Source organism: Artemia franciscana, chromosome 15 (assembly GCF_032884065.1).
Source record: "Artemia franciscana chromosome 15, ASM3288406v1, whole genome shotgun sequence".
NCBI classification, from domain to species: domain Eukaryota; kingdom Metazoa; phylum Arthropoda; class Branchiopoda; order Anostraca; family Artemiidae; genus Artemia; species Artemia franciscana.
Genome location: NC_088877.1, coordinates 472,873 through 499,870, shown reverse-complemented (window position 1 = coordinate 499,870; position 26,998 = coordinate 472,873). Strand labels below are relative to the sequence as shown.

Genomic DNA, 26,998 nt, shown 5'->3' with positions numbered 1-26,998 from the left:
AACCAATTCTTAGGAGAGATGGGGGCATTTGGTTTCTTTTCATTTATGGACTTAAACTGATAAGGAACAAAGATACTTTTAACTAATATTAAGACTCTCTCCCCACTAAAACCTCACCTCCACAAATATTTGAAACTCTATTTGCCCACAGAACAAACTTTAGGATTTTCAAACCTTCCGGAGTACTAAGTATTTTGGCCTTTTTCGGATCAACTGATGCTTTTCCCACTTTTTGTTTTGCTTTGTTAATTGGATCACTTTTTCTTAAGGACCTAAGGAGTTAAGTTCCAAGACAATCCAAACAAATTTAGTGGGTTTCATAATCTAGAAAGCGGACTGTACCCTCAGAAAAATGTTTCTGTACAATATGTATCCCCATAGATCAGAAGCATCAGTTGTAGAACCGATGTAGGTTTCGAACGAATCTGAGACGAAAAGTTGTTAGCCTATATTTGGGTCCTCTTATGGCGTCCCCCCAGTAAATTTGCAGTCCACTTAGCGAAGAAAAAAAATTCAAAGAGTCCCAATCCCATTGGACTGCCAAGACCTGATTGTAGGAATGTAAACAGGGCTACGCAAAAAGCTATGGTGATCAGGGTTGCCACCACCCTATATTTGGATCCTCTTATGCCCTCCCCCCAATAAATTTGCAGTCCACTAAGCGAAGAAAAAAAATTCAAAGAGTCCCAATCCCATTGGACTGCCAAGACCAGATTGTAGGAATGTAAACAGGGCTACGCAAAAAGCTATGGTCATCAGGGTTGCCACCACGGTCAGTTTCTAAAGTGCTGCAATTTCCCAAATTTGCATACTACACAGCAATTTACAGTGCTACAGTCAAAAACTCACTTCAATAATGCAAAAATAGCCCTTTCGTGCTATATCTTGCAACCCTGCGTACGCATTATAGTGCTACACATAATGAAATGCACTTCTGTGCTACAGGTGGCAATGCTGATGCTGATATAACATTGTAAATTTAATAATAAGAAGAAAAGCACCAAACTAACGTCTAATATCCTAGGTTGTAGGCTTACCTGTTAAAACAGTGGGCAGCTGTTAAAATCCATCTTGAATTCAAAATTACACCTCCACAAATATGCGTGCCATTGCGGAACACGGCAACAATCCATGGCCAGTCTCTAATCATAGCAGGTCTACCACCAACAATCTTTTCAGCTGACGGCAACATACCACTCTGATCAAACTGTGGGGAAAATGGAAAATATTATTCTGACAGGTCTCTCTTTGTATTGGTCTTGTCAACATTTGTCTCGCATTGGGCTATGATTTGTCACAATTTTCATCGTTCTTCTAGGACAGATTATCGTTTCTTTTGTGTGCGTTTCTGGTCTTTAGTAGTATCGCCATAAGGGCTCCGAGCAGAGCCCCCGTCAAATCCTGATCCTGACACTTTTTTCTTAAACTTTTTCGAGGCACATGTTACGTCAAAGGAGTTGAGGGTACGCAATCTTGCGTGACTTTACCCCAGAATTTTTTCGAATGTTATGTAATAGGGTTTGAGATGTTACACTATAGGACGTGTATTTCAAGACGTTTCAAGATATTTCAAGACGTTTCAAGACATTTCAAGACATTTTTAAAGATATTTTTCTTCAAAATGTTTTTCAGATATTTCAAGACGTTTCTACCCTTTGAAGGTTAGGTTAGGTTAAGCTAACCTACAAGCATGAAAGAAAAACGGTGAGTGTCTGACTTTGTGCTTTTGTGTGTGTTTTTTGTCTCTCTCCTACCATGCCTGTGTGACTGAGCGTCTGTTTGCATGTCTATGTGTCTGTCTTTGTATTTTCGTGTCTGACTCTGTGTTTTTGTGTGTCTGAATTTTATGTGTGTGCGTTTTTATGTGTGTTTTTTGTCTCTCTCCCCCCATGATTATGTAATTGAGCGTCTGTTTGCATATCTCTGTGTCTGTCTTTGTGTGTCTGTCTCTGTGTATTTGACTTTGGGTTTTCGTGTGTGTTTTTTATCTCTCGCCCACCCTACCCGTGTTAACGAGCGTCTGTTTGCATGTCTCTGTGTCTGTCTTTGTGTCTTTTGTGTCCGACTCTGTGTGATTGTGTTACAGAATTTTGGTAGAGTTACGAGTCATGTCACTAATTTATTGGAAATAATTTATTTATGTCTTCATTTAAGAGACTAGTATCGATGGCATTGATTAGAGTTACGATAGAATTTAGTTAGAATTACGAGTAATGTCATTAATTTCTGGTCATAATTTGTTTATGTCTTCATTTAAAAGACTAGTTTAGGCGGCTTTGGGTAGAATTTCGATAGAATCTTGGTAGAATTAAGAGTAATGTCAATAATTTCTAGCGATATTTTGTTTATATATTTATTTAAGAGAGTAGTATCATCGGCTTTGGGTAGAATTACTGTGGAATTTTGGTAGAATTGCGAGTGATGTCCAACTTCTGGTTATAATTTGTTTATGTCTTCATGTAAAAGGCTAGTATCATTGGCTTTTGGTAGAATTACAGTAGAGTTTTGATAGAATCTTGGTAGAATTAAGAGTAATGTGAACAATTTCTAGCAATAATTTGTTTATGTCTTTATTTAAGAGAGTAGTATCATTGAATTTGGGTAGTATTACAATAGAAATTTGATAGAATTTTAGAAGAATTAAGAGTAATGTCAATAATTTCTAGCGATAATTTATTTATGACTTTATTTAAGAGAGTAGTATCATTGGCTTTGGGTAGAAATACGGTAGAATTGTGGTAGAACTGCGAGTAATTTCAATAGTTTCTACTGATAATTTGTTTATGTCTTCATGTAAAAGGCTAGTATCATTGGCTTTAGGTAGAATTACAGTAGAACTTAAATAGAATTTGGTGGAATTAAGAGTAATGTCATTAATTTATAGCAATAATTTGGTTATGTCTTTTTTTAAGAGAGTAGTATGATTGAATTTGGGTAAAATTACGGTAGAATTTTGGTAAAATTGCGGGTAATGTCAATAATTTCTTGTGATAATTTGTTAAAAGGCCAGTATCATTTGTTTTGGTTAGAATTAAGGTAGAATTACGGCAGAACTTTGGTGGAATTGCGAGGAAAGTTAATAATTTCTAGTGATAATTTGCTTATGTATTTATTTAAGATACTAGTACCAGCAGCTTTGGGTAGAATTACGGTAGAATTATTTTAAAACTATAAGTAATGTCAAGAAATGTCTGGAAATGTATTGGGAATGATATTGCTTATCCTAGGGTTGTCACAGGGCAGCCACATACTGCCATGGTGGCGTGAATTAGCGTATGGGGCCATCACATTGAGGGGGCAGAGGGTGCCATGTACCATCCATGGTGTGACACGGGTTGTGAATTGTCGAAAAATAATAGCAAAAAAATTATCAGTAAGTAGGTTATTCAAGCGTCAGAAAACGCTTAAATGATGATGATGGGTGCCGCAGGTTGTTACCATACAACCAATTTTTATAAAAAAAAAGTCTCGTTCAAAAAATGTTCTAAATTCTAAGTCGTGTGAGTTGCCTTGGAACAGTACATTCTAACAATGAAATGCTAAGCCCCGCTGTTCAGAAAAAACAATGTTCAATTTTAGATTTATAAGCCTATTTTTGTGGGGAAAGCATGAAAATGCTTAAGGGATGATGACCTATGCCGCCAAGGGCAGCCTCGTAGTGCCGTGGTGGTGTAAAGTGTTTTCAGGGCATCACGAAAGGGTTTGCTTTCGAAAAACACGAATTAATGGACTCTAAGCTTAATTTTTATCAAGGAGTGTCTGGAAATGTCTTAAGAATAATAATGCATACGATGCAGCCGCATGTTGCCACAGTGGAGTGAAATGATTCGACTAGCATGTTCTAAAGCTTGAAGTTAAGGTCGAGGTGTTGTTGCTCTTGTTGCTACATTGCTGCTCGACTTTGCTGCTTTGCTTGCACTACTTGCTGCTACTATACTTACGCATAAAAAAAAGAAGAAAAACAGGTTCTCTTTCCCCCGATATTTTTGTGAATAGAGGTCACTGCCAAGTGGCCAGTCTAAATTTCGTGACCCTTAAGCAATTGCAAATAATCTAAGTTAAAAAACACAAATGTAAGCTTAAATAAACTTTAAATAACATGCCATTTTGTGTTTTAATTTGCTTAGCTAGATTGAAGTTTCAGTATTCTGGCTGGCTTTTCAGTTAAATTTGTTGCTGAATTCTCATGTTTTACTTGTGTATTTGATGTTTTTTTATCAATAAGTGAGTAAATTACCTGAGCTATCTGAGGGGAGCTCGAGCTTTCGACGGTGGCACAACTTCTTGGAGAGCATTTGATTGCCAAAATGCGCTTACAGCTGTTTTGCTGGAGACGAATACCACGAAGTCTATTACCAGCAATTTTAAGTACAAAACTCCTACTGATGTCAAACTGGGCTGAAGGATAGTAAGCTTTAACTGCTGACCTGAAATAAAAGTTTATGTTTTATTTTAATTTTTTTTTGTTACAGCCAGAGAGAAAAAATATAGATTATTTTCTGGTAATTCCATGATGAACAAGTCGTTTAATTTCGTCGGTTTACATCTGTAACATGATTTTGTCTGCTGATCCTATTCTTCCTTATTTCTGGGAGACGAATAGCTCTGCTTTATAGAATTTTTTTTTTAAACCCCTGTGTGGAATTTTAACAAGTGTAAAAAACAAAAAAAAATATTTCAGTTTTTGTATATGTGCAGTTTTTTGTATTTTTATATTGTTCTTTTTTTGCACTTTGTATATCTTTGTGTGTGTTTTTGTATTTTGTGGAGTTAAGTATCCGGTATTTTGGGGATTTTTGTTTTGGGTAATTTTTCCGGTATTTTGGGTAATTTTGTTTTCATCGCACTATCTCTTTGCAGAAATGCAAGTTTGGCATAGTTTGACATAACTACGCTACAACAGATTGCTTTTATTGGACCTCCATACATCAAAGGACCCTCAGGCATTCAGCAAAATTTTTAAAATAAGAATAGACAATACTTTTTTTTTATATATATCCTTTCAATTTCAGATATGGAAATGACTACTACACATACGAAATACCTCTATCAATTCGTATGTAATTTTTTACACATTCAAACAGGAATAACAGTGAGATATTAATTACATTTAGAATAGCCAAATTGCAAATTGCCAAATTGCAGACTCGGTGTAGACAGCACGATAAAGGTTTATGTTTTGTGATCTTAAGCTTTGTTCTGTCGTTTGGAATCTGTTGGTGCACATTTAAACACACAAGTTTATTACCCTGAAATGTAAACCTGTATGTCTCAGAGCACGAGTAACTTGAGTCTACATACCAAGAAAAATTGCGAATTACTCTAAGTTGAAAAATTGGGGATTACTCTAAGGTACTCTAAGTTGACGTTAATGTCTGAGCGGTTAACATCTCTACTAATTTTTAATAGCTGCTTGGAAGTTCTTCCAAGACAATTAAAATTCTTACAGACATAACTGAATAGACCATGGCAATTCAGAAATCAAATACTGGAATATAAGTGCTGGAATATAAGTTAGAGTGAAAAGAGCTTATTCAGTGAACGCTCTTCTAGGGTATTCAATATTTTCCTGAGAGTGACAACAGTCACTCTGTTCAACATTTTCCTGAGAGTATCTTTGTAACAACAGCAATGTAATTTTTGTAGATAATTCGAGAAGAGAATTGAAAATACTTTGGACAAAACCCTTCCCCTCCCAAAAAAAAAATCTCTTGTGATTACTTATTTAATTTTTACAGTGGTAATAAACAGATCTAATTTCTTTGGATGCTACCCACGAAAAAAAAATGGAATTACTTGAATTTTTCAAATATTTTCTCCACAATCATAACCTAACAAGGTTGTATGCTTTCTATTCATCATGCTGACATATCGAAAATAAAAATGTTATTATTACTTACTTTGATTGGAGGGATTCGTTTGGTGAACGTGTGGGTCTATTACTCTTTTCCAGTGATTTACAGTGAAAAATAAAACTTTTTTTGCTGTAACAAAAGCAGTATCTTTTTTTACAGACTGAGAGTACAGAGATTTGAAAAAAAACATGTTGGTCACCCCCTCCACCTACAACTCTTCAGGGATGAACGTTTATTCTTGTAATGGTACTTTTTCGATACAAAAGTATCCCCCCCCCCGATTTTTTTTATTTTACCATTATTCCAATAGTTTCAAAAGGATAAACTTGCACGAAATTTATACTTCTAGACTGCAGATTAACTCAATATGCAAAAACTAAGAACTACATGGATTTCACAATGTCTCATCAATCACTTCATATTTGAGGTTATTTGTCATTATCATTGTCTTTTTAGTGTATATATTATGTTCTATATTGTATGACCTTTTGTCAATAGTATTTTTTTAAAGTTCCAAGTCGCATTGTTTCCTTCCGATCTAGGGATTTCCATATATTATTTCTTAATACATGAGGGTTTTCATCACGGATTTTCATACATTATTTGTTAAAGCGTAAGAATCTTCTTGGGTTTCCTATTAGAAATTCTCTAATTGGATTTATTCTTAAGATTGTACATATATCTTTCGTTGAAGGCTCAGACTCATCAGAACCCGGCAGTCACTTGTTAAGTGAGGTCGTTGGTGTAAATTTACAATTTTGCAGAAGTTTCAGGCGTTGGACTTCATTTCTAAGGTAAGTCTTAATTTTCATAAATAACCATTAAATTGTATGCCTCTCAATAAAATGAGTAATTTTTTTTAACCGCCGAAAACATTGGCGGGCGCAAGAATACTTATTTAGGAAGGGATGGAGGGGAGGAAGTCCCAGTGAATTTCCTGAGAGGGTGTAAAAAGGGAGGCTTGAATAGATTGGGATGAAGAAAGAGCGTGCGTAGCTGTGTTGGCTTCAGGTGGCTTGGTGCTGCGGTGAGTTGTTAGCAGTAGCAGTAGTGGAGGGGAGGGGGGACTAAAAATATTAAAACAAAAAGACAATCTAAAGAGTATGGGGAACCATATTGAAAACAGAACAAATCTTTGAAGTCTAAAAAGGAAGGAGTATCTTTCCCCTTTCATTTTAGGCTTACCCCAGCACGTGAAACAACACAATATCGAAGGTAAGTCTACATGTCCCACGGCAAGTTAAATTAAAATTGTAGGCTTCTAATAGGATTAAGCTCTGTGATCTTAAGTCAGACACCCCAATTTATTACTATGAAACATAAACCTGTAAGTTGCAGAACAAGAGCAACTCAATTCGATTGACCATAGAAAATTCGTGAATTGAAAGAATTTGGAAGTTCTTCAAAGGCTTTCCTGGTTAGTTTTAGTATTGGGTTAGCCTAACTTCCTGGTTAGGTTTGTATTGAGCCAATAAGAAGAACGAAAAATACTTTTGTCACAAGATTTTTTTACCAATGAAGTCTCTGTTTCGTGTGGCCAGAACTCTGCTTCTCTGTCCACAAGAATCGTTTTATCAGAGTAGCCTCGGGACCACTTCTCTAAGTAACCTATAACCCCTAGCCTGTAAATGGCAAGATAAGTAATTCAAATATCCCAGGTTAGTGATGCCACATTAAATGCTCCAATAAGATTTTTAGGGGAATGATAAAACCAAAACTTTTTTGAAAACAACCATCGGTATTTATAATGTCGATGTGACCTGGAAACCCGAGGTTTGTCTCAGATGGGTGACGAAGAACCATAATCTTTGGTAATATGCCAACCTTTAAAACGTGGGCAAGCCATCTTAACCGCTCTTTCATTATAGCACTAGAAAGTGGCATTTAACAACGTTTTCTAATAAATTATTGTTTATATTCGGTCAATCAAACTACTATCTAAGATAATCCTTCTGTAATTCATCTCGGAATCAATTCATAATTTTTCCCCAGACTTTCGAAGTGCCCTTTTTCAGAATAACCACAAAACTAAAAAAGCCTGTTTTAAGATTAATTTTAGAGACAGCTAGGATAATTTGCTGCAATGTTGAGGGTAAATTTGACGTATACATTCAGACTCTGAATACTTTTCAATGCATAAGAAGGAGATCTACATTTAAATCAGGGGTTGCAATAGTTTTACCTTTCCTAGTTACAGCAAATGAATGAAGTTTTTCAGAACCTGACTTAAACCCTACGGAGAATTGATAAGAAAATACACCTAACTAAAAAAAAAAATCATAATTGTTAATGTTGGCTCTTATTAAAAAAATAAGGATGCGATAATAAAGAAAGATATTTATCGTATATGTTTCAGAGGCAGAGTTGCCTCGGGAATTTAAGGAAGAGAACAGGGGGAGCGGGGGTATTATTCTTGAAGTGAAACAAATAGTAGTACATGGGCTAAAAGCAAACACATTTTACTAATAATGGGGCGAAAAATGGGGGTTTTTCAGCTGTACCCCCTAGCCCTATATAAATTGATGACTCTTAACCACTTCCTTTTAAAAGAAACGGTTAGAATATGGCAAAAACAAACAAAAAAGAAAAAGACACAAATAATAAAATACGAGCAGACGCGAATAAATTTTTATGATAATGGTGCTACAACAAGTAGAGTTTCTTTAGTTTTAGTCCCCTATTCACATCTCAATAAAAAAAAAAAAAAAAAAGATAAAAATACTTTAGAGAATTAGGGTAAAAAATACAAAAAAAGATAAAAATAATACAATATAGACTCAAAAGAATTAATTCTTCTGATAATGGGCGAAAATTAGCCCCCCTAATCCTATGAAACCGATGACTCTCGATCTCTTTCCTAAAAAAAATCGAAAAGAAAATGAACAAAAATGAAGAAATAATAAGAAAAAGATGTAATACAATATGGGATAAAAATGAACTCTCCCCGGAATCAAGCTGAAATTGGGACTTTTAGTGGCAGTACCTGGCCCTATGAAGCTGATGGCTCTCAGCCTCTTTCCCAATATCTCTGCGCTATTTAAAGCTAAATACAAAAGAAAACAACTTCTAATTTTATTTACATAAATCTTTTTGCAGGTTATCGCAATGAATTTTTCTGACCCTATTGCGGAGGCCCAAAACCAGGCCTTTGACCCTTGGAGTCTTCCTGATAGCTTCACACTGGCTAACTATGTACCAGATGATGTCAGAAGCTATTTACTACCCCACTGGCATGGTTTCAAAGCTCTTCATCCAATGTGGTATTATGTCATGGGGCTCTACTATCTTATAATGGGTAAGTATTATACCCAAGCAACACCCCACCTGTTAAAAAAGGGAGTTATTATGAATGCAATGTTTTTTTTTGTCTGTGTTTCAATGTCACGCCAGTACTAGAGCAGCAAAAATTGAAACAATGAAAAAGTGTTTTGAAAGGCTTATAACAACACTAATTTGTCCTAAAGCATAGTCTTTGTGTTTTATAACATTTACTATATAGTTAGGAAGCTACTATTTTAAGCTTCCATCGAACCTAATTAAAAAGAAAAAATGAGCTAAATCTTCACTCTAATTGGTTAACCATAAACTTTGCGCCTAAAAGTTTAACATGGCTCGACTCAATGAATTAGGAACATATATAAGAAGGTAGTAGTAATTAATTTTAACTAAACCCATAAGAGAGGCTATAATGTGGCCCAAGGATAATCGGCACGAACTAAAAATAGGTCTAAAACACAAGTAATAAAAAAACGTACATCTAAAATGACAATATCCATCTTGATCTTTTTTTTTTTTTTTTTTAACTTAATCTTTTCAGAATGTTTAAGTTAAAAGAATTAAGAATGCAAGTATTGAAGCATTAGGCCAATGGATCTGGCAAAGCTATTTAGGTCAGTGACACCTTTTCTTGAAGGTCCTTTAAAGAAAAAAAAAATGCACAAAAGTAGTTGAATAAGAGTTGTAAATAATGGTTGAAAAGGCTTTAATGGCCATATCCATCCAGATTTTTTTTTTGTAAATGTGATCTCATTAGAATGTCTAAAATTAAAAGAATTAAGAACGCCATAGGATAAATTAGCACGAATTTTGAGCATTTTGAACATAAAAAGCTAGTTATGGTAAATATAAAGCCCTAATTGTTGCAGTGATAATGTTAATTGAGGATCACGGTGAGAAAATACTCTATGTAGCCTTAGCCTTTAATTTTGACTCCCCCCTCTAGCTTGAAAACAATAAAAATGACTCTTTTTTGCCGTTTAAAAGTTTCGAGGGCCATAAGAAATTTGCTTTAACATGATCTTATTTTTATTACAGAATGAAAAGGCTAACTAAAGGAGTGCCAAGTGACTCCCTGATTTGCTTCTAGACTACAACCCTAGATAAAAAAAAACCTTATTGATACTTAATTGAAAATTACATCGTCTTGACCCCTCTAGATTTTAAAAATAGATCTTGCACCCCCCCTCCCAGTATTTTCGTGAATTGGCACACTGGCTACATACAGATATTTGAGTGAGTTTGAGTTTAGACGTTGACAATCTTTTAATGGTGATTTACTCATAGGGAGGGGTAACTAAGCGAAAGATCCTAATATGCATATTGGCCTACCTGAGGCCAATGGGCATGTATCAATATATAATTACTATATTCCAGGGTTTTTATGTTTCAAGGGGGACGTCTTTTTACCCCTCTCTAGCTATTTCATTATCAACCAACAACAAGTAAACGTATTGCATTTAAAATTTCAACATTTTTTATAGGTTCGATTGCTCTTTTTGGTAATATCATGGTCCTTAAGATTTTTGGAAAATACCCTGCCCTACGAACACCAGCCAACGTCTACGTAATGAACTTGGCCTTCTCCGACTTGACTCTTATGATTACCCTCCTTCCGGAATGCATTTGGAATTTCTTCCTTGGAGGACCATGGAGATTTGGAGAATACGGATGCTATGTCCATGCTTTCTGTGGAGCTCTCTGCGGATACAACCAGATCTTTACTCTAGTACTGATTTCTCTCGATCGCTACAACGTCATTGTCAAGGGTTTTAGTGGCACACCACTGACCTTCGGCAGAGCAATTACCATGGTTGCCTTCAGCTGGATTTGGGCTTTAGCGTGGTCCTTAACTCCACTGTTTGGTTGGGGAGCATACGCTATGGACGGCATCTTAGGAACGTAAGTAGCGTTTAATTGACCTTGAATTGATATTAAATTCACTTGAATTTGTTAAAACAAATTTAAAGATGTTTGTTCTTCTTTGAAAATTCTTTAATTATGGATTTATTTACATCACAAAAAGGAAAAATTTGTAAAATGAATTCAGATATTTTATATAAGAAAAATTAATGCAAAATATTTACACTGACCAAATGTGTATGTACATATACCCTTTTTTGGATACAGTGCTTTTAAGAAATTCCATTTTCTGGTTTGCATTGTAACTTAACTTTGTTAACAAAAGGTCTAAAACTGATTTGGCTTACCACGGAAAATAAACAGCAGTAAGTCTTGACAACAATGTATCTATGGACAGTAGGCAAAAAGAGAAGAAGAGAAATCAAACGAATATCTCACCTATATACAGCAAGACGTCCTCCGTAATGAAAAGGAATAATAGTTAAAACTATAACAGAGTCGAAAAAATAGAAAAGAACTGAAATCAAAAGAGAATAAAAAAAAAAAATGAAATTTATATATACATAAAGGTGCACAGAGTACCGTTGTATACATTGGTTTGATTTTTCTTTTTATTCTCTTTTGATTTAGATTATTACCTTTCTTTAAAATGGTTACGGCTGAACTTTTATCCTTTTTTTGTATACATGCAAAATATTGGTTTGATTGCTATTCTTATTGTTTTTCTTCCCATTGGCTATTGTTGTCAAGATTTACCTCTTTGGCCACACATTTTATTTCGAACTTCTTATGGAGAAAAAAAGTTGGAAAAAAGTCGGCTTTTTCCATTTTAGAACGGAAATGGGCTGGATATCAAAAGTTAAGATAATTTTTTTAAATTGTTTTTATGTGCATAAAACAAATCTTTATTTTGTGTCCATGTAAAAATTATTAGCTCTTTGACCCCCTCCCCAAAATAAAAGTTTATCTATATTGTTCCTATTGAGGCTTGTAATGATCAATTAATCTAAGTTTAAAAGTATCTGAAGAAGGCCCAACTCTGTCTTATTCTTGTTTGAATTATCATTGAGTCGCTTTCACACGAGCTCATCACAAAAAGTCAAAATCTGTGTCCGGTAGCGAATTTGCTCAAACCCATCCCGTATTACTAAGTGCGGTCAATCCACAGCGTCACCATATTTAGAAACGTAAATTACTCTGTCGTAAGAAGAGCCTAACGTTTATTTTATATTGTGTAGATGTTCTTACGACTATGTCACACGTGACTTTATGAACCGTTCTCACATCACCACTTCATGGTTTGTCAACTGGGTTATGCCTCTTCTTACCATAATGTCCTGTTACTGGTTCATTGTTCAAGCCGTCTTCAAACACGAAGAGGAGCTTAGAGCTCAAGCGAAGAAGATGAACGTTAAATCTCTACGTTCCAACCATGACGAAAACGCCCAGTCTGCTGAAATACGCATTGCCAAAGTTTCTATAATGAATGTGTCCTTATGGCTAGTTTCATGGACACCCTTTGCGGCCATTAGCTTAATGGGTATATGGGGAAATCCTACCCTCCTAACTCCCCTTATATCTGGTCTCCCAGTTCTCCTAGCCAAGACCTCATGTGCCTACAACCCACTGATCTACATGCTCTCTCACCCGAAGTATAGAGAGGTAAGTTAAATGTTCCCATTCTTACTTTTCTGAGTGTTTATTGGCGCTTTAATGCAGAAATGTTTATTTTTTTTTTTAATTACAATACTCAAAAATGAATCTACAGCCAGTAAAACTGAATCTTAAACATGAATCTTAGTTTTTTTAACTGAAAGTAAGGAGCGACATTAAAACTTAAAACGAACAGAAATTACTCCGTATATGAAATGGGTTGTCCCCTCCGCAGTCCCTCGCTCTTTACGCTAAAGTTTGACTCTTAGCCACAATTCTACTTTTTAAAACAACTAAAAACTTTAGCGTAAAGAGCGTGGGACTGCGGAGGGGACAACCCATTTCATATACGGAGTAATTTCTGTTCGTTTTAAGTTTTAATGTCACTCCTTACTTTCAGTTAAAAAAACTAGTTTTTTTTATTTAATTTCTGAACGTTTTTGAATTAATGCATGTTTGATTTTGGCTCTCCGCACATAAATTATTGAAATGAAATTAGTCTATTAATTTTTTTTTGGCTAAATGGCTTTCTCTTAGTTTTGATCACTATCAATCCACAGATCACTATATCACTATATCAATCCACAGATCACAGATCACTATATAGATCACTATACGGAGTTACCACGAACTGTTTGATAGGTAGCTAAAACAGTAAGATAGTTAGAATAAAAAACCTAAAGCGATAGCAATACAAACTCAAGAGAGTTTCAATCACTTACAAAAGATGTAGATATAAGATTTTCATTCAATTACAAATGTTATATAAAAGGAAAATTGAAAGTAAAAAATGAAACGCTGGGACGAAATAAAGTACTCGGCTTTTTCAAATTATTTGCTATTTTTGGCCCACGGTGACTTAGCGTCATGTAGAAGACGTTGAATTGCATGTTATTTTTTATTTAACGTAGCACGATATCATAGAAGTAGTTAGAAAGAAAACTCGTCTAAATATAGTATATCTGTAGATCTAGTTACACCTGACCAGTTATGGTCGTAGATATCTCTAAATCGTCAGGTCCTTATTATATCCACTATGTGTTTTATGCATCATACGCTTTGCTATTATTACATTTTCTACATTTCTTTTCAATCTAATTATTTTGGAACATACCAAACAACTCAATGAACCACCAGGCAGCCTAAGGATAACACATCAAAACAACTGTGCTCAATCCCTCTCCATCCTTACATATTCAAAAGTTCACTTTTTACCCACTCCCGTGAACTTCCAATTCCCTTTTAATCCGTCCTTATTACCTCTTCTCACCCCTTTCAGGGATCCCTGCTTTTCGTTAGTACCAAGATGGTTGGCCAAAAAGCATAATCTTTGGCTATATCCAGTGGCAGTTCTAGGTCTAGGCTGGGGGGGTATCTGCCTCCTCCTGTTTTTTGACAGCTGACATTAAGTTCCTTTTATTTTATATTTTTACCCTCCTATGGTATACATTGCCTCGCTCAGATCATAAGGCCTAAAATGGCTACTGAGTTAATCTATGGATAATAAAAATAAACCAAAATATAGAAAAATCTAAAATAGCATACATAGAAAGCTCAAACCGTAAAACTAAAACTTAAGAGGGTCTAAAAAATTCACTAAAATCAAAAATGAAAACAAACAAAGAACGTGTCAAAAAAGTTTTGGCATTGCATTTTGAAAGACAAAAAAGTTTTTGATTACGATTGCCGAGTCCAGGCTAGGTCAATAAGTGTTATGTGAAATTTTTAACGTCGCATATGTGTCATGTATGATATTTCGACCCGATCAATTTAAACGAGATCTTTCGATTAGTTTAACATATTTTCTACTTTTTTACTAGTTTATTGAGATATGTAGAAGTTTTTGTTTTTTTCCAAAAGTTTTCTCCACACCATTGTTCCTCTAAAAAAAAAAAATAGTTGGGACCAGGATACCAAATATATTTTCATCCCACCTCGAAACAATTTGATAATTTTAATTTTGTTAGTTGCTACAGAAATCATAACAATGATTAAGGGCGATTCAGCCGATTATTTTATTAAACAGAGTCAATATTTGGATTCAAAATAAGTTCATAGTATGATGATAAGAATGAATTCGCAATCATAAGTTGTTGAATTAAAAAGGGGGTCTGTTCTGAATCTAAATCTTTTTCTGCAATGAATATAAAAATCCTGTTTTTACTCTCCTGCAAAATTATTCCCTTTCGTTTTTGCCAGGACTATCTATGATATCTTACCCCTTTCAAGTAATCTCGGGATAGCTCCAACTGATGACAGGCCCCATTCCACCCTAAAGTTTCTACTCTCATATTATAATGGCTGAATGAAACAGAATTATAAATCTTTTTTTTTTACTAATAATTCAAGGAAAAATGTTAATCGTTAGAGAATAAAAAAAATTGTACCTTCATTATATTCTCAAAGATTTAAATCAAAATTTCAAATTTCAAAACAGTCTAAAAATGCAAAATATAACAGTAAAGCACAAGCCTTCTATAGCTATTTCTCGAGTGAAATTTGCGGATTTTACGTTCATTCTTTGAATTTTTATAATTCCTGAGAATTGAACGTCTGAAAAATTACTGTTAGTGGTTCGCGTAGCCAACACCTTTACAGAAATTTTAGCTTGTATTACCCCCAAGCTTTAAAAAGATTCAAAATATATTTGAGAAATTACGCTTCAGTTCAATTCAGTTAACACAAAGCACTTATATTTTTCAGTGTCTCAAGGACAGCTTACCCTGGATGTGTATTAATGAGAAGCCTTCAGTAGCATCAAGCAGTGAAACACTTTCAACTGCTTCTGAAAAAACAGAAGCAACCCCAATCAGCGCATGATTTTCATCAGCTTCAGTATCATAAGTTCATCAGCAACACCAGGAAAAAACATACTCTCAGATGCTTCCAAACAACAGAAGCAGCCTCAATCAATTTGTAAGTTTCATCAACATCAGCATCAGCAGCATTATAAGTTCATACTTTCAACTGCTTCTGAAGAACAGAAGCAAACCCAATCAGTCCATAAATTTTCATCAGTGTCAGCTCCAGTTTCATAAGTGCACCAAGAGTGTCAACCATTGACATACTCTCAACTATTCTCAAAAAAAAAAAAAAAAAAGCAGCAGCCGCACTGAGTGCATATGTTCCCACTTTGTAATACAAAAACAGAAATGATTAACGACTTTGGCGTGCATATGGATTGATCTTGTATACTATTTTTCCAAATGGATAAAAAATAAATTATAACATTGATAAAAAATATCAGAGGCCTTTACTTTATTTAGCCGACCGAATAAGCCAAATTCCCGAGCCACAGCGTATTTACATCTGTTGATGAATAAGGAAGGTTTACAAGTTACGTCATTTTCTTGATTGCGTCATTACTTTACGTCATTACTTTCTTCATCCAAGTGAACAAGCCTAATGCCCAAGCCACAGCGTATTTACATCTGTTGATGAATAAGGGAAGGTTTACGAATTACGTCATTTTCTTGATTGGATCGCCATACTTCTACTGCAGAAGCGGAAAAAGAAAATAATAACAATAATTTAAAACCGAATACTCCCAGTAGCTTCCTCCTGAGTAATGTCCAATGGTATTATATTTTTTATCTCTTGTCAGAATCATCACAAAGATAGAAAAATAAAAAAATGAAAATTTTGAATTTTTTAAAAAAATTAAAAAAAAAAATTAAAAAAACTTTGGCGCGCATGTGGATTGATTTTGTAAGCCATTTTCAAATGGGTAGATATACTTAATATCTCGATAAATATTAGAGGCCATTACTTTCTTCATTCAAACGAATAAGCCTGATTCTCAAGCCACAGCGTATTTACATCTGTTGATGAATAAGGGAGGTTTACGAATTACGTGATTTTCTTGATTGCGTCATTACTTTACGTCATTACTTTCTTCATCCAAGTTAACAAGCCTAATGCCCAAGCCACAGCGTATTCGTGCCTGCTGACAATATAAGGGATAAATTATGACTTTTAGTGTCGTACTTTTACTCTAGAGGCGGGAAAATAAAAGTGTAAAAATAGGTTAAGACCATATAAAAACGCCAGTTTGCTCCTAAATACGGTCTGCTATAACTATGTCTATGTATTTCCTGTCAGAATAATCACAAAAATAGGAAAAGATCGGAAAATACAAAATTGTGACTTAAATCTTCACTCTGATTGGTAAATCCTAAAGCTTACGCTTGAAAAGAAGCAATACCTATTTTTGCTTTACGAATCCAGGGTTTACGCTGCTTCGCTTTGCGCTTTATCTAATGGAATGTTTTTCGCAACTTATAGATTTAGGGAAGTTTAAGGAAATTTAATATTTTGACGGAGAGTAAAGGAGCAAGTTAATATTATTTGAAGGTCTTTCTTAAGACCTTGTGGCATAATTGCGTCAAATTCCTGGGAGGCAAGGTCGGAGCCAGTTTTCCAAATCAAGTAAAAATGACAGTGACAACTGAAAAAGGAGCGATATAGTAACAAAAAAGGTACTAATATACTAAAGAAAATTGACCCATTTCTGTGGATGCTTGAATTATGCAGTTTTATCCAAGTTTTGACAATATTTAGAAAAACTAAATTTCAGCTGGGGTAAGAACTGGGGTCTGAGGAGGCCAGACTGAGATCTGGGAGGGAGAGTTGCCCCCCCTGCCTTAAGCAGGGTTGTGTTCTATCCCCCTTTATATGGATCATTTTGATGGACTTCGTCTTAAGGAGCACAGGAAAGGCAATTGGAGACCATGGAATCAAATGGGGAGGAAGAACGCTCCTGGACTTAGATTATGCTGATGATTTAAGCATATTAGATGAAAGTGTGAGCAAAATGAATGAATTTTTAGAGGTTTTACGAGTTCAGGGTGCTAAAATAGGCTTGAAAATTAATGTTAAGAAGACTAAGTCACTAAGGCTAGGAATAAGTGAAGTTGAACAGGTGACCTTAGGTAACGAAAAGATTGATCAGGTTGGGAGCTTCAGTTACCTTGGTAGTATTATTAGTAAAGATGGTGGGAGCAGTGAAGATGTTAAAAGTAGAATAGCTAAAGCTCAGGGTGTTTTTTCACAGTTAAAAAAAGTTTGGAAGAATAGAAAGATAAGCGTACAAACCAAGATTAGAATATTGGAAGCTACAGTGATGACAGTGGTCAAATATGGCTCTGAAGCATGGACACTCCGAAAAGCAGATGAAAATCTACTAGATGTTTTCCAGAGAAATTGCCTACGGATTGTTCTGGGTACCCGGCTGACTGACCGTATTTCAAACAGTAGGTTGTACGAAAAGTGTGGTTCAATCCCGCTTTCTGGGGCTATAATGAAAGAAAGGTTGAGATGGCTAGGCCACGTTCTACGGATGAAGGATGACAGATTACCGAAGATTGTCCTTTTTGGCCAACCGTCTGGGGCTACACGGAAAGCAGGTCGTCCTTGTCTGGGTTGGGACGATGTCATAAATAAGGATTTAAAGGAAATGGGAACTTCCTGGGAGGGTGTAAAGAGGGAGGCTTTAAATAGATTAGGTTGGAGGAGGAGCGTGCGTAGCTGTGTTGGCCTCAGGCGGCTTGGTGCTGCAGTGAGTTATTAGTAGTAGTAGTAGTAGATTTTTTTTGTCTACCGATTGCTTTTCAGAACACTCCAACCAAAATTATATTCTTGAAATCAAAGCATATGCAAATGAATAAAGTCTTTAGTTTTTTAGGCTGCTCTACTCTTTAAGATATTCTTATACATTTGCAATATATATCTATAATACATAAATATATATTATCATATTTATCATATTTTATCAATTTACCACAACTTTTAAAAGTGAAACTCTTACCTTCCCACTTCAAAACCAGTTTAGCAGTCTCTCGGTCCAGGGTGGTGAGTTTGAGCCTTACGACAAACCTTCCTATAATAACCCGAATGATAATGTTTTACTTTTAGAGGATGTTCTTCCGACTCCCAGCATTAATTTTAATACTTACACCGTACTAAAGTTGCCTCAGAATAAAACTTTTTTTGAAAAAATCTGTTGTTAAAGAGTTTGATAAAAAAACAAAACATTATCATTTCTCCGTTTCCCTCCTTACGAACGCCGAAAGTTTTAATTTTGAAAAGTTAAAATAACTGCTTTTCAGGAGTTTATAAAGCTAGGCCCGGTTGACCATCCACCGGGGGAAAAAGGATTCCACAAAGGATTTCACAAAGCATTGCCTATCTCCTACCCTACTCCATGTGCCAGGTCTATGTGATTGTGATGAAATCATTTGGATATCTACTAATCCAAATGCCTACCGCGGACTTACACTAATTTAATAATTTGTGCATTTTATTATTCACCCGACAGAATGCTTGTTCTCGTCGTAATTTTCATGACAGGCTACAAGCATATCTTTACTTTGTGACGACAAACTATCCAAATGCCGGCATTTTTATAGCAGCACACTCGAACTAAGTCTTAATTATCCGTGCAAAGATCTGAAGCTTATACAAATTGTTGATTCCCTAATACAAAAGTCGAAACCAACTTGGATGTTATTTTCACCAACCTTAAAATTTTTTTACAATATTCCAACTACCCTTCCCCCCCCCCTCAGCAGTAGCTATCATTCCATGCTACATTTGAAACCACTACTAATTTTTAAAATAAATTACTCAGTTTCTGAATTTTCGTACCGGCCAAAAACAAATGGAGGTCTTTTTGATTTTGGATCTTGGATTACGTCGGAGAGTAGGGATGATGTTTTGACGTGTGTAAATCTTAATTCAAACGTTAGTTTGTGGCAAGTTACCAAAAATGTTTCAAGAGGTTACCAAGAAGGTATGTTCCTCAGATAAACCATACATTAACGGAAAAAATAGAAGAACTAATCAATTTGGAAATAAAACTTTTTCGCCTGGGGAAGAGAGAGTATACCTTAACCCTCCGTAAACAAATACATAAAGAAATACTTCACACTGCTTGTCGTTATGGTAAGAATAAATTAAATTACTTAAAACAGAGCAAACCTCAGCAATGGTTTAAGAAAGTGAAAGAAATAGGAGGTTGTTCGTGCAAGAACCTTGATTTTCTTCTGGAAATTTGAGACTATTTGCATATCGTGACTATGAAGTTCACTATTGAGACTATTGTATATCGTGCAAATTTGAGACTATTTGCATATCGTGACAATGAAGTTCACTATTGTATATCGTGCAAATTTGAGACTATTTGCATATTGTGACTATGAAGTTCACTATTGAGACGCATATTAAGAAAATTTGAGACCATTTGCATATCGTGACTATGAAGTTCACTATTAATGGATAAAAACTTTCAAAGCAAGACGATAGCAGACAAGTCAAATATTTATATGTGAGAATGCCAACTTTATAATTTTTACTTCTTGAATATTGACAAGTTGATTCTCAATATAGATTTCATTTATATAATGGGGAGTTGAAGCTTTAGGAGACAGAAGTTTAGCAGCTCTCTGGACTCTGGAACATGAGCAACCATAGCAAACCATAAAAATAACAAATAAAGTAATTAAAAGATTATTATGTGACACAATATTTTTCACTTTGCGAAGCCCTTGGTGAAGAAATCACCAGGTAAAGACAAAAAAGGAACTAAAGAGGGACTTCGAGCCCCTATCGATCGAAAGCATGAAAACTAGTCAGGAAAGGTTCTGCTTCGACAAAATTCTTCGATTTGTATCTATTGATCTTTCAACATAGACGAAAAGAGCAAAGCTAATTAGGCAAGATTCTTTCATTATTCGATTTTTCGTAAAATCATTATTTGATTGTTTATTATTGAACATTTCGATTATTGATTATAGATTATTTCAATTTTATGCATTCTTCGATCTTTCTACGTAGATTAAAGTCACGAAACTTAGTTGGGTAAGATTCTTCAACCAAATTTTTCAATCTTGACTATTCTTCTATTAAAATTTTTGGATTATTTAGCGTAGACTGAAAGCATAAGGCCTGGTTAGGAAAGGCTCTTTTTCAACGATTAGCATGTTCTAATCATCTAACCAGGTATGATGACACTACAGAAAATCCGAAAAAATAGAGTAAACAATATTACCATAAGAAATTTTGTGAATCTAGTTGATTTCGTTAACAGCAACATTTTTTAAAAAATTTTACGGTTTCATTTTAGACCCTTTATTTCTTTGTGATATTAAACAAAATTACCAACCCTTGTAGAGCAAATGAACAAATACTTGGATGAAAAATAGCTAAATAAAGCAATTAAAGATTTTTATATGAAATAATTTTTGCACTCGGCAATGCACTCCCAGAGATCTTGAAAAATTTTTGAATGCGCTTTTGAAGATAAATTTTCACAGATCATAAAGCGCAAACGATTTGTGACTTTTACTTACTTTATTTTATTCCATTTAAAATTAAATTTATATCGGTTACAATACTAGAAAACCAAGAAAATTTTAATTAGTTTTTGTGTAATTTAGCGTCAACAGGCTGAAATTCAACCACTCAACAAACTCATTCAATGCCTTGTTCATTTTGCTAAAAGTGGGTAAGGAAAAGATATAGCTACAAGTAGAAGTAAATCATCGCCAAACATCAACTTTTTTGGTGTATCATCGGGTGATAAGTATTAACTTTCAGATTCGAATAAAGAGCAGTGTTTTGACCAAGAACCCTTACATTAACCCTTAATTAATAAACCCTTACATTTGAGCCTCTTCTCCATTGTAAGTTTTGCAAATGAGCGATGCATAACTGTTTAATGCTTCTCCAAATTCAAAAGAGTCTGCTTCTCTTTCTATGCAAACAGGGTACCACTTTCCATTCATATTTCTTTCAATAATGGCAAAGTCAGTGTTGTCATACACGCTGTCGAGTCTTATGCAGTCTGTCTCGTCAACACTGGCTAGGCATTGACTGGTACCATCACATCGTTGGGTTGTGTTATAGCATCCTTTACCAAGACTCGGTGCACAGGAGAATTGGTTTTTGGAGCAGCCTAAAATATATATGAAAAAGAAGTTTGAGAGAAAAAGAAGAGGTATGGGTTGGGAAAAATCGCAAAAACTGGAAAAATCACTAAAATAAAAAGAAAGTTGAAGTCTCGCTGAAATATTATCGTAAAATTTCAAAAACACAGTTTTTTAATGGAAGTAAAGAGCAAAGTAGAAACAAAGCGAAAAAAACTATTATTTTGAGTTTGTGAAAAGCGTGGTAGGTAATAACCACTAACTCCACGTTTGATTTCGCATTAATTACAAAAAAAGTTTTCTTTGGAAGTAAAAAGCAAAGTTGAAACTTAAACGGACAAAAAAGCTGCTTCGCAAATTACGTAGAACATATCTACAACTCAAGCTTGAATGAACTACCTGTTTACATTTTCCTATGTTTGTAGAATTTTGGAAAACTTGCGCAATACTGAAAACGTTGAGGCGGGTAAAAAATCCAGATGCACTCTTAGGATCATAAAAGTCCTTAAGAAGCCTACAGAAAATATAAGACTAATTTGTGAGGCTCTCAAAAGTCTTTCGCTGTCCATGAATTCAATAGATTTTAATATATAATTATTATTCATTAAAAACCAAACGCAAGCTCGAGAGAGAGAGAGAGAGAGAGAGAGAGAGAGAGAGAGAGAGAGAGAGAGAGAGAGAGAGAGAGAGAGAGAGAGAGAGAGAGAGAGAGAGAGAGAGAGAGAGAGAGAGAGAGAGAGAGAGAGAGAGAGAGAGAGAGAGAGAGAGAGAGAGAGAGAGAGAGAGAGAGAGAGAGAGAGAAAGAGAGAGAGAGAGAGAGAGAGAGAGAGAGAAGAGAGAGAGAAAGAGAGAGAGAGAGAGAGAGAGAGAGAGAGAGAAAGGTGGCGAGCCCGAGGGAACACAATAAACATTTTGTAATTTTATAATGTAAAACAATTTGTAATTTTTTCTTTATTTTCATTAGTATTCCAACATCCCAAGGAATAACGGTTATACCTTTCAAATAGGTTGGAAAAACAAGTATTTATTACATTGTCAACCAATTATCGGGAGGATGGGGCATTAGGGTCTCTTTTGCTCAAGGCCTCCAAACTGATCCGGAACAAAGATATTTCCAGCCTATATATACCCCTCTCCTCCTAATGAGAAATCAATCCTCAAAAACATTGGAGCTCTCTTTGCCCAGAGAACAATCTCTAAGAGCTTCAAGCCTTTCGGCGCACAAAGTATGTTGGCCCTTTTCGGGTCAACTGATGGTTTTTTTTTCCACGTTTGCTTTTGTTGTTTGTTTGTGCATTTGGTTTAAGGACTTAAGGCATTAAGTTTCAAGACAATCAAAGTAAACTTAAAAGGTTTCAAATCTAAAAAAGGGACTGCACCCATCAAAAACGTTCTTGTACAACAGGTAACCCCCGAGCATAGTAAAATAAGTTGACCAAGAGATATAAGTTTCAAACCAACCAGTGAAAAAAAGTTATTAGCCTATTTTTGCGCCCTCTTATGCCCTCCACCAGAAAAATTCGAGGCATACTTATTCAAGAAAAATTTCAGAATCTTGACCCCATCGGACTGCTAAGACCAACATTGCAGGGACGTACGAAGGGAGGGGGGGGGGGGTCAGATTCTAGACCCAGAAGTCATAAAATTATCTAAATTTCAGGGCACTTCTTATCAAACTGTCATATAAAATTTCTTTATTATTTTCCCAAGAAAAAACCCTCGTACATGCCTATATACATTTTGCCTTTTTTTTTAATTGAAACCTATCTGTAAGCAGAGGGAAGTAACAATTAATGCCCTTTAGTTATTAGCAGTAATAATTGGTAATAATTAATGTAATAACAGTAATAATTACTGTGTATAATTTCGGAGCAGCAATTTTTGTGTAGCCACTAAAGGCAAAATTGTTTTATCGATTGACTATTCTGAACAAAAAAGGTCTATCTTGACATTTTGATTCGACACCTTTGAGTATTAAAGGGTGTTTCAAGGGCAAAAAGAGTGTGAGAGGGCATCATCTATCCTCCAGTTATTATTGTCCCTTAAAAGATCAGTAAAACTTCCAGTTTCGAAGGAACCACCTCCCTCCTGAATTTCTACAACCAATCCTTATATAAGAAATGGCTGAGAAAAAAAAATAACGCAATAAAGACATTTTGCTCTTTACTTAGTCCCCATTGATTAAGTTGCTGTATTAAATTTGAATCTTGCTTCTAAAAAGGGCTCCTTGCCATTCTGAAAGTGACCATGGATTTCTAATCACGTTTTTTTCTTTATTTTTTCCTTTCTTCTTCATACTGATAAGGAAAGAGAAAATAAAGGTTGAAATCGTAGTTTTCTATTGCATTGATGCTTTTTCGTCTTCCTCTCTCGCTATCTTACAGATACAGGTGAGACTAAAAATATATTTGCATATCCGTTGTCCATTTAAAGCACATATTCTGAAGTTCAGTCAAACCCAAAGTTGTTTGGAAAACTTTCAGATACATATTGGTGTGTTAAGCACTTATCTTAAAAAATGAAAGAGGGTAAAGATTTACCATAGCATCCAAGCTCATCTTCACGGTCTGGACAATCGGGGAAGCCGTCACAAATTTTCCAAGGCTCTAATCTATCTGGACAGCTACAGTCTCTTTCATCACTAGCATCTTTACACTGGACAGCATTATCACACTGGAAAGATGAGGGAAAGCACCCTGAACCATCTTGGCACCGGAATTCACATCCTAAAAACAAGAAACATCCTTATTAAAAACTCACCAAATTAAAAATACTAGCAGTTAGGGATTAAGGCCTGCACTTGCCGTCATTATTTCTGTTCCTATCTGTTTATAATGAAAATAGAAATCACCAGTGCAACAGCACGAACACAGAAATAAACGCACACCATAAAACCAAACGTAAAAAATATAAACTAAAAAAAAAAACAAAAAAAAAACATATACACAAAAAAGAAAGACAGAAGGATAAAGGAAGAATGTTTTCCTACTTTTGTAATTAATACAGATCAGTACTTGAACGAAGCCTTAACCCTACTAATCCATCCAATTATATAAGTCAAACAGCATAGCCATACACAATCAACCGCAAAGAATAAGCCATGGACAGGAAATATCGTTGGTATGGCAGAACTCAAAAATGAACACCAGGTTGTGCTACTTTTACAGACACAAAGGAAACACAAAAATGGAACAATAGTTAAATATACTAACAAAATGGTTAAATGCACTAGTTAAATGCATTAACAAAATAGGGCACAAAGGATTTTGCAAATCTGTTCCTATGGCGCTTGACAGGTTGTAGTTTTATTGTAGTCTTCTGATTAGCCTAGAACCTTCTAGTAACCTTAGTAGTAGAACCTGGTAAGTCTTCTGATTGGCCTAGAACAGAGATCGCTAAACTATCGATCGTGAGCTACCGATAGCTCGCAAAAAATATTTAGTAGATCGTGGTGAATTTTCAGCCAGAATGCTTGGGGGGATTAATCTGATTTGCATAACTCATCTCAAACCAATAAATTACAAAAAAAAACGGAACAAATGACCTGCGCATCTGTCATTCAGTCAGTATTTGGTCATTTAAGAGTGAGATTATTTTATTTATTTTGTGATTTCTGCGTACTGTAAATAAGCCCTTTTTAATATATTTATTAATCTTCTTGTAGTATGCAACTACAACTGGTATAATCGGTGGCTGTACTTTCTATTCTGCATGATGACTTTAAGTTTGAATACTTGTTCTCATCGTAATTAAAATAATAAAGAGGCTCCAATGCGGGAGGGGGGGGGAATAATTGTACTCTAAATTTCGGAAGATACCCTTTAAGGGAAAATTTTTAAATTAACTAGTTGTAAATATTTTGTTGGTAAAAAGAAATATGAAAAATAAGTCCTGTTATGAAACAAAAGTGCGAGAGCTAGTTTTAATGATTTTTTTTTAATGAATTCTTTTTAATTAAGTTTGAATACTTGTTCACATCGTAATCTTAATAATAGGCTACAAACAATTCTTAACTTTGTGACAACAACATATCCAAATGTCGGCATTTTTGTAGCATTTCTGTGCAAAGATCAGAAGCTTAAGCAAATTGGTGATTTCCCTACTATAAAATGTGGAACCCGATTGGATGTTATTTGCTCCAACCTTAAAACCTTTTAAATTATTCCAATTACCCTATCCCCCCATCGGTGGTAGATGTCATTTCATGCCACAATTGAAACCACTGCTAGTTTTTAAAACAAATTACTCAGTTTCTGAGTTTTCGTACCGGCTAATAACGGGTCAAGGTCTTTTCTATTTTGGATCTTTGATTACATCTGAGAGCTGAGAAAATATTGTGTCGTGTGTAAATCTTAATTCAAAGATTAGTCAGTTTCAAACAAAATTCATAAAAAATTACCAAAAATGTTTCCCAACAGTTACCAAGAAGGTATGTTCCTCAGATAAACCATACATTAATTAAAAACGAAAGTAATAATTCATTTGAAGCCAAAACTTGTTCGCCTACGAAAGAAAGATGATGCTGTAGCCCAACTTAAAGAAATAAAGAAAGGAATACGTCGTGTTGCTTCTCGTTATGACAAGAATAAATTAAGTTAATTAAAACAGAGTAAACCTCAGCAATGGTTTAAAAAGTGAAAGAAGTAGGGGGTTGTTCGTGCAAGAACCTTGATTTTCTCCTGGATGGACTGCTCAATAAACACCTAGCTAGCCTTGTTCAAACGTTCCCCCCTCTCTCGAAAACCAGCTAATCCCTGAAACTCCAAAAGACAAAATTCCAGAAATTTAAAGCGGAGCAAATAATAGAAAAAATACAGAAACTGAAAAAAACTAGTATTTGTCCCAGTGATCTAATAAAAGGATTTCCTGATAAACTACCAATACCCCTCGTTAGTATTTTTAATGATACTGGTAATTCCGGATATTACCCGTCGTTCTGGAAGCTGGGCTATATTACTCCAATCTAAAAGAAGGGAGACCTGAAGGATTATACTGGAGTACGACCAATCACATTAACCTAGCAAACATTTTGCAAACGTTTCTCCCTCTGTCGGAAACCATCTAATGTTGAAACTGTCATACTGATATCCGGATTTATCTACTAAAAGCATTTTCTGATAAACTATCAAGACCCCTTGTTAGTATTTTGTAATGATATTATCGATTCTGGATGTTACCCGTCGTGCCGAAAACTGGGCTATGTTACTCTAATCCAAAAGAAGGAAGGCCTGAACGATTTTAACGGCCTAAGACCTTGATCCCCATTTTTACAAAAATGTACAAGAGTTTATTCTTTAATTGTTTAAAGGTAGAGATTCTTGAGCTTATTGACATACAACAGCTTGTAGACCTGAAGGAGACATCTACTTCACACTACCTTGTTAGTCTTCTTGTAACCATTCTTATAGACCTTGAAAACCCCGATAC

At 35.0% G+C, this 26,998-nt stretch overlaps 2 protein-coding genes across 2 annotated transcripts in view; one reads left to right on the top strand and one right to left on the bottom strand.

Moving 5' to 3' along the window:
* Positions 1-26,998, bottom strand: part of LOC136036670 (serine protease nudel-like) — a gene marked incomplete in the record, with an annotated part of 142,155 nt that overhangs the window by 80,405 nt on the left and 34,752 nt on the right. The window contains 4 exon segments of the mRNA XM_065718978.1: positions 1,038-1,207; positions 4,238-4,427; positions 21,309-21,600; positions 24,112-24,297. Coding sequence (XP_065575050.1) covers positions 1,038-1,207; positions 4,238-4,427; positions 21,309-21,600; positions 24,112-24,297 — 838 coding nt within the window.
* On the top strand, positions 6,562-15,888 carry LOC136036673 (compound eye opsin BCRH2-like). The gene is made up of 5 exons (XM_065718980.1): positions 6,562-6,649; positions 8,952-9,150; positions 10,616-11,033; positions 12,233-12,656; positions 15,351-15,888. The coding sequence occupies exons 2-5, from the start codon at positions 8,961-8,963 to the stop codon at positions 15,465-15,467; spliced, it is 1,149 nt and encodes a 382-aa protein (XP_065575052.1). The 5' UTR covers positions 6,562-6,649; positions 8,952-8,960; the 3' UTR covers positions 15,468-15,888.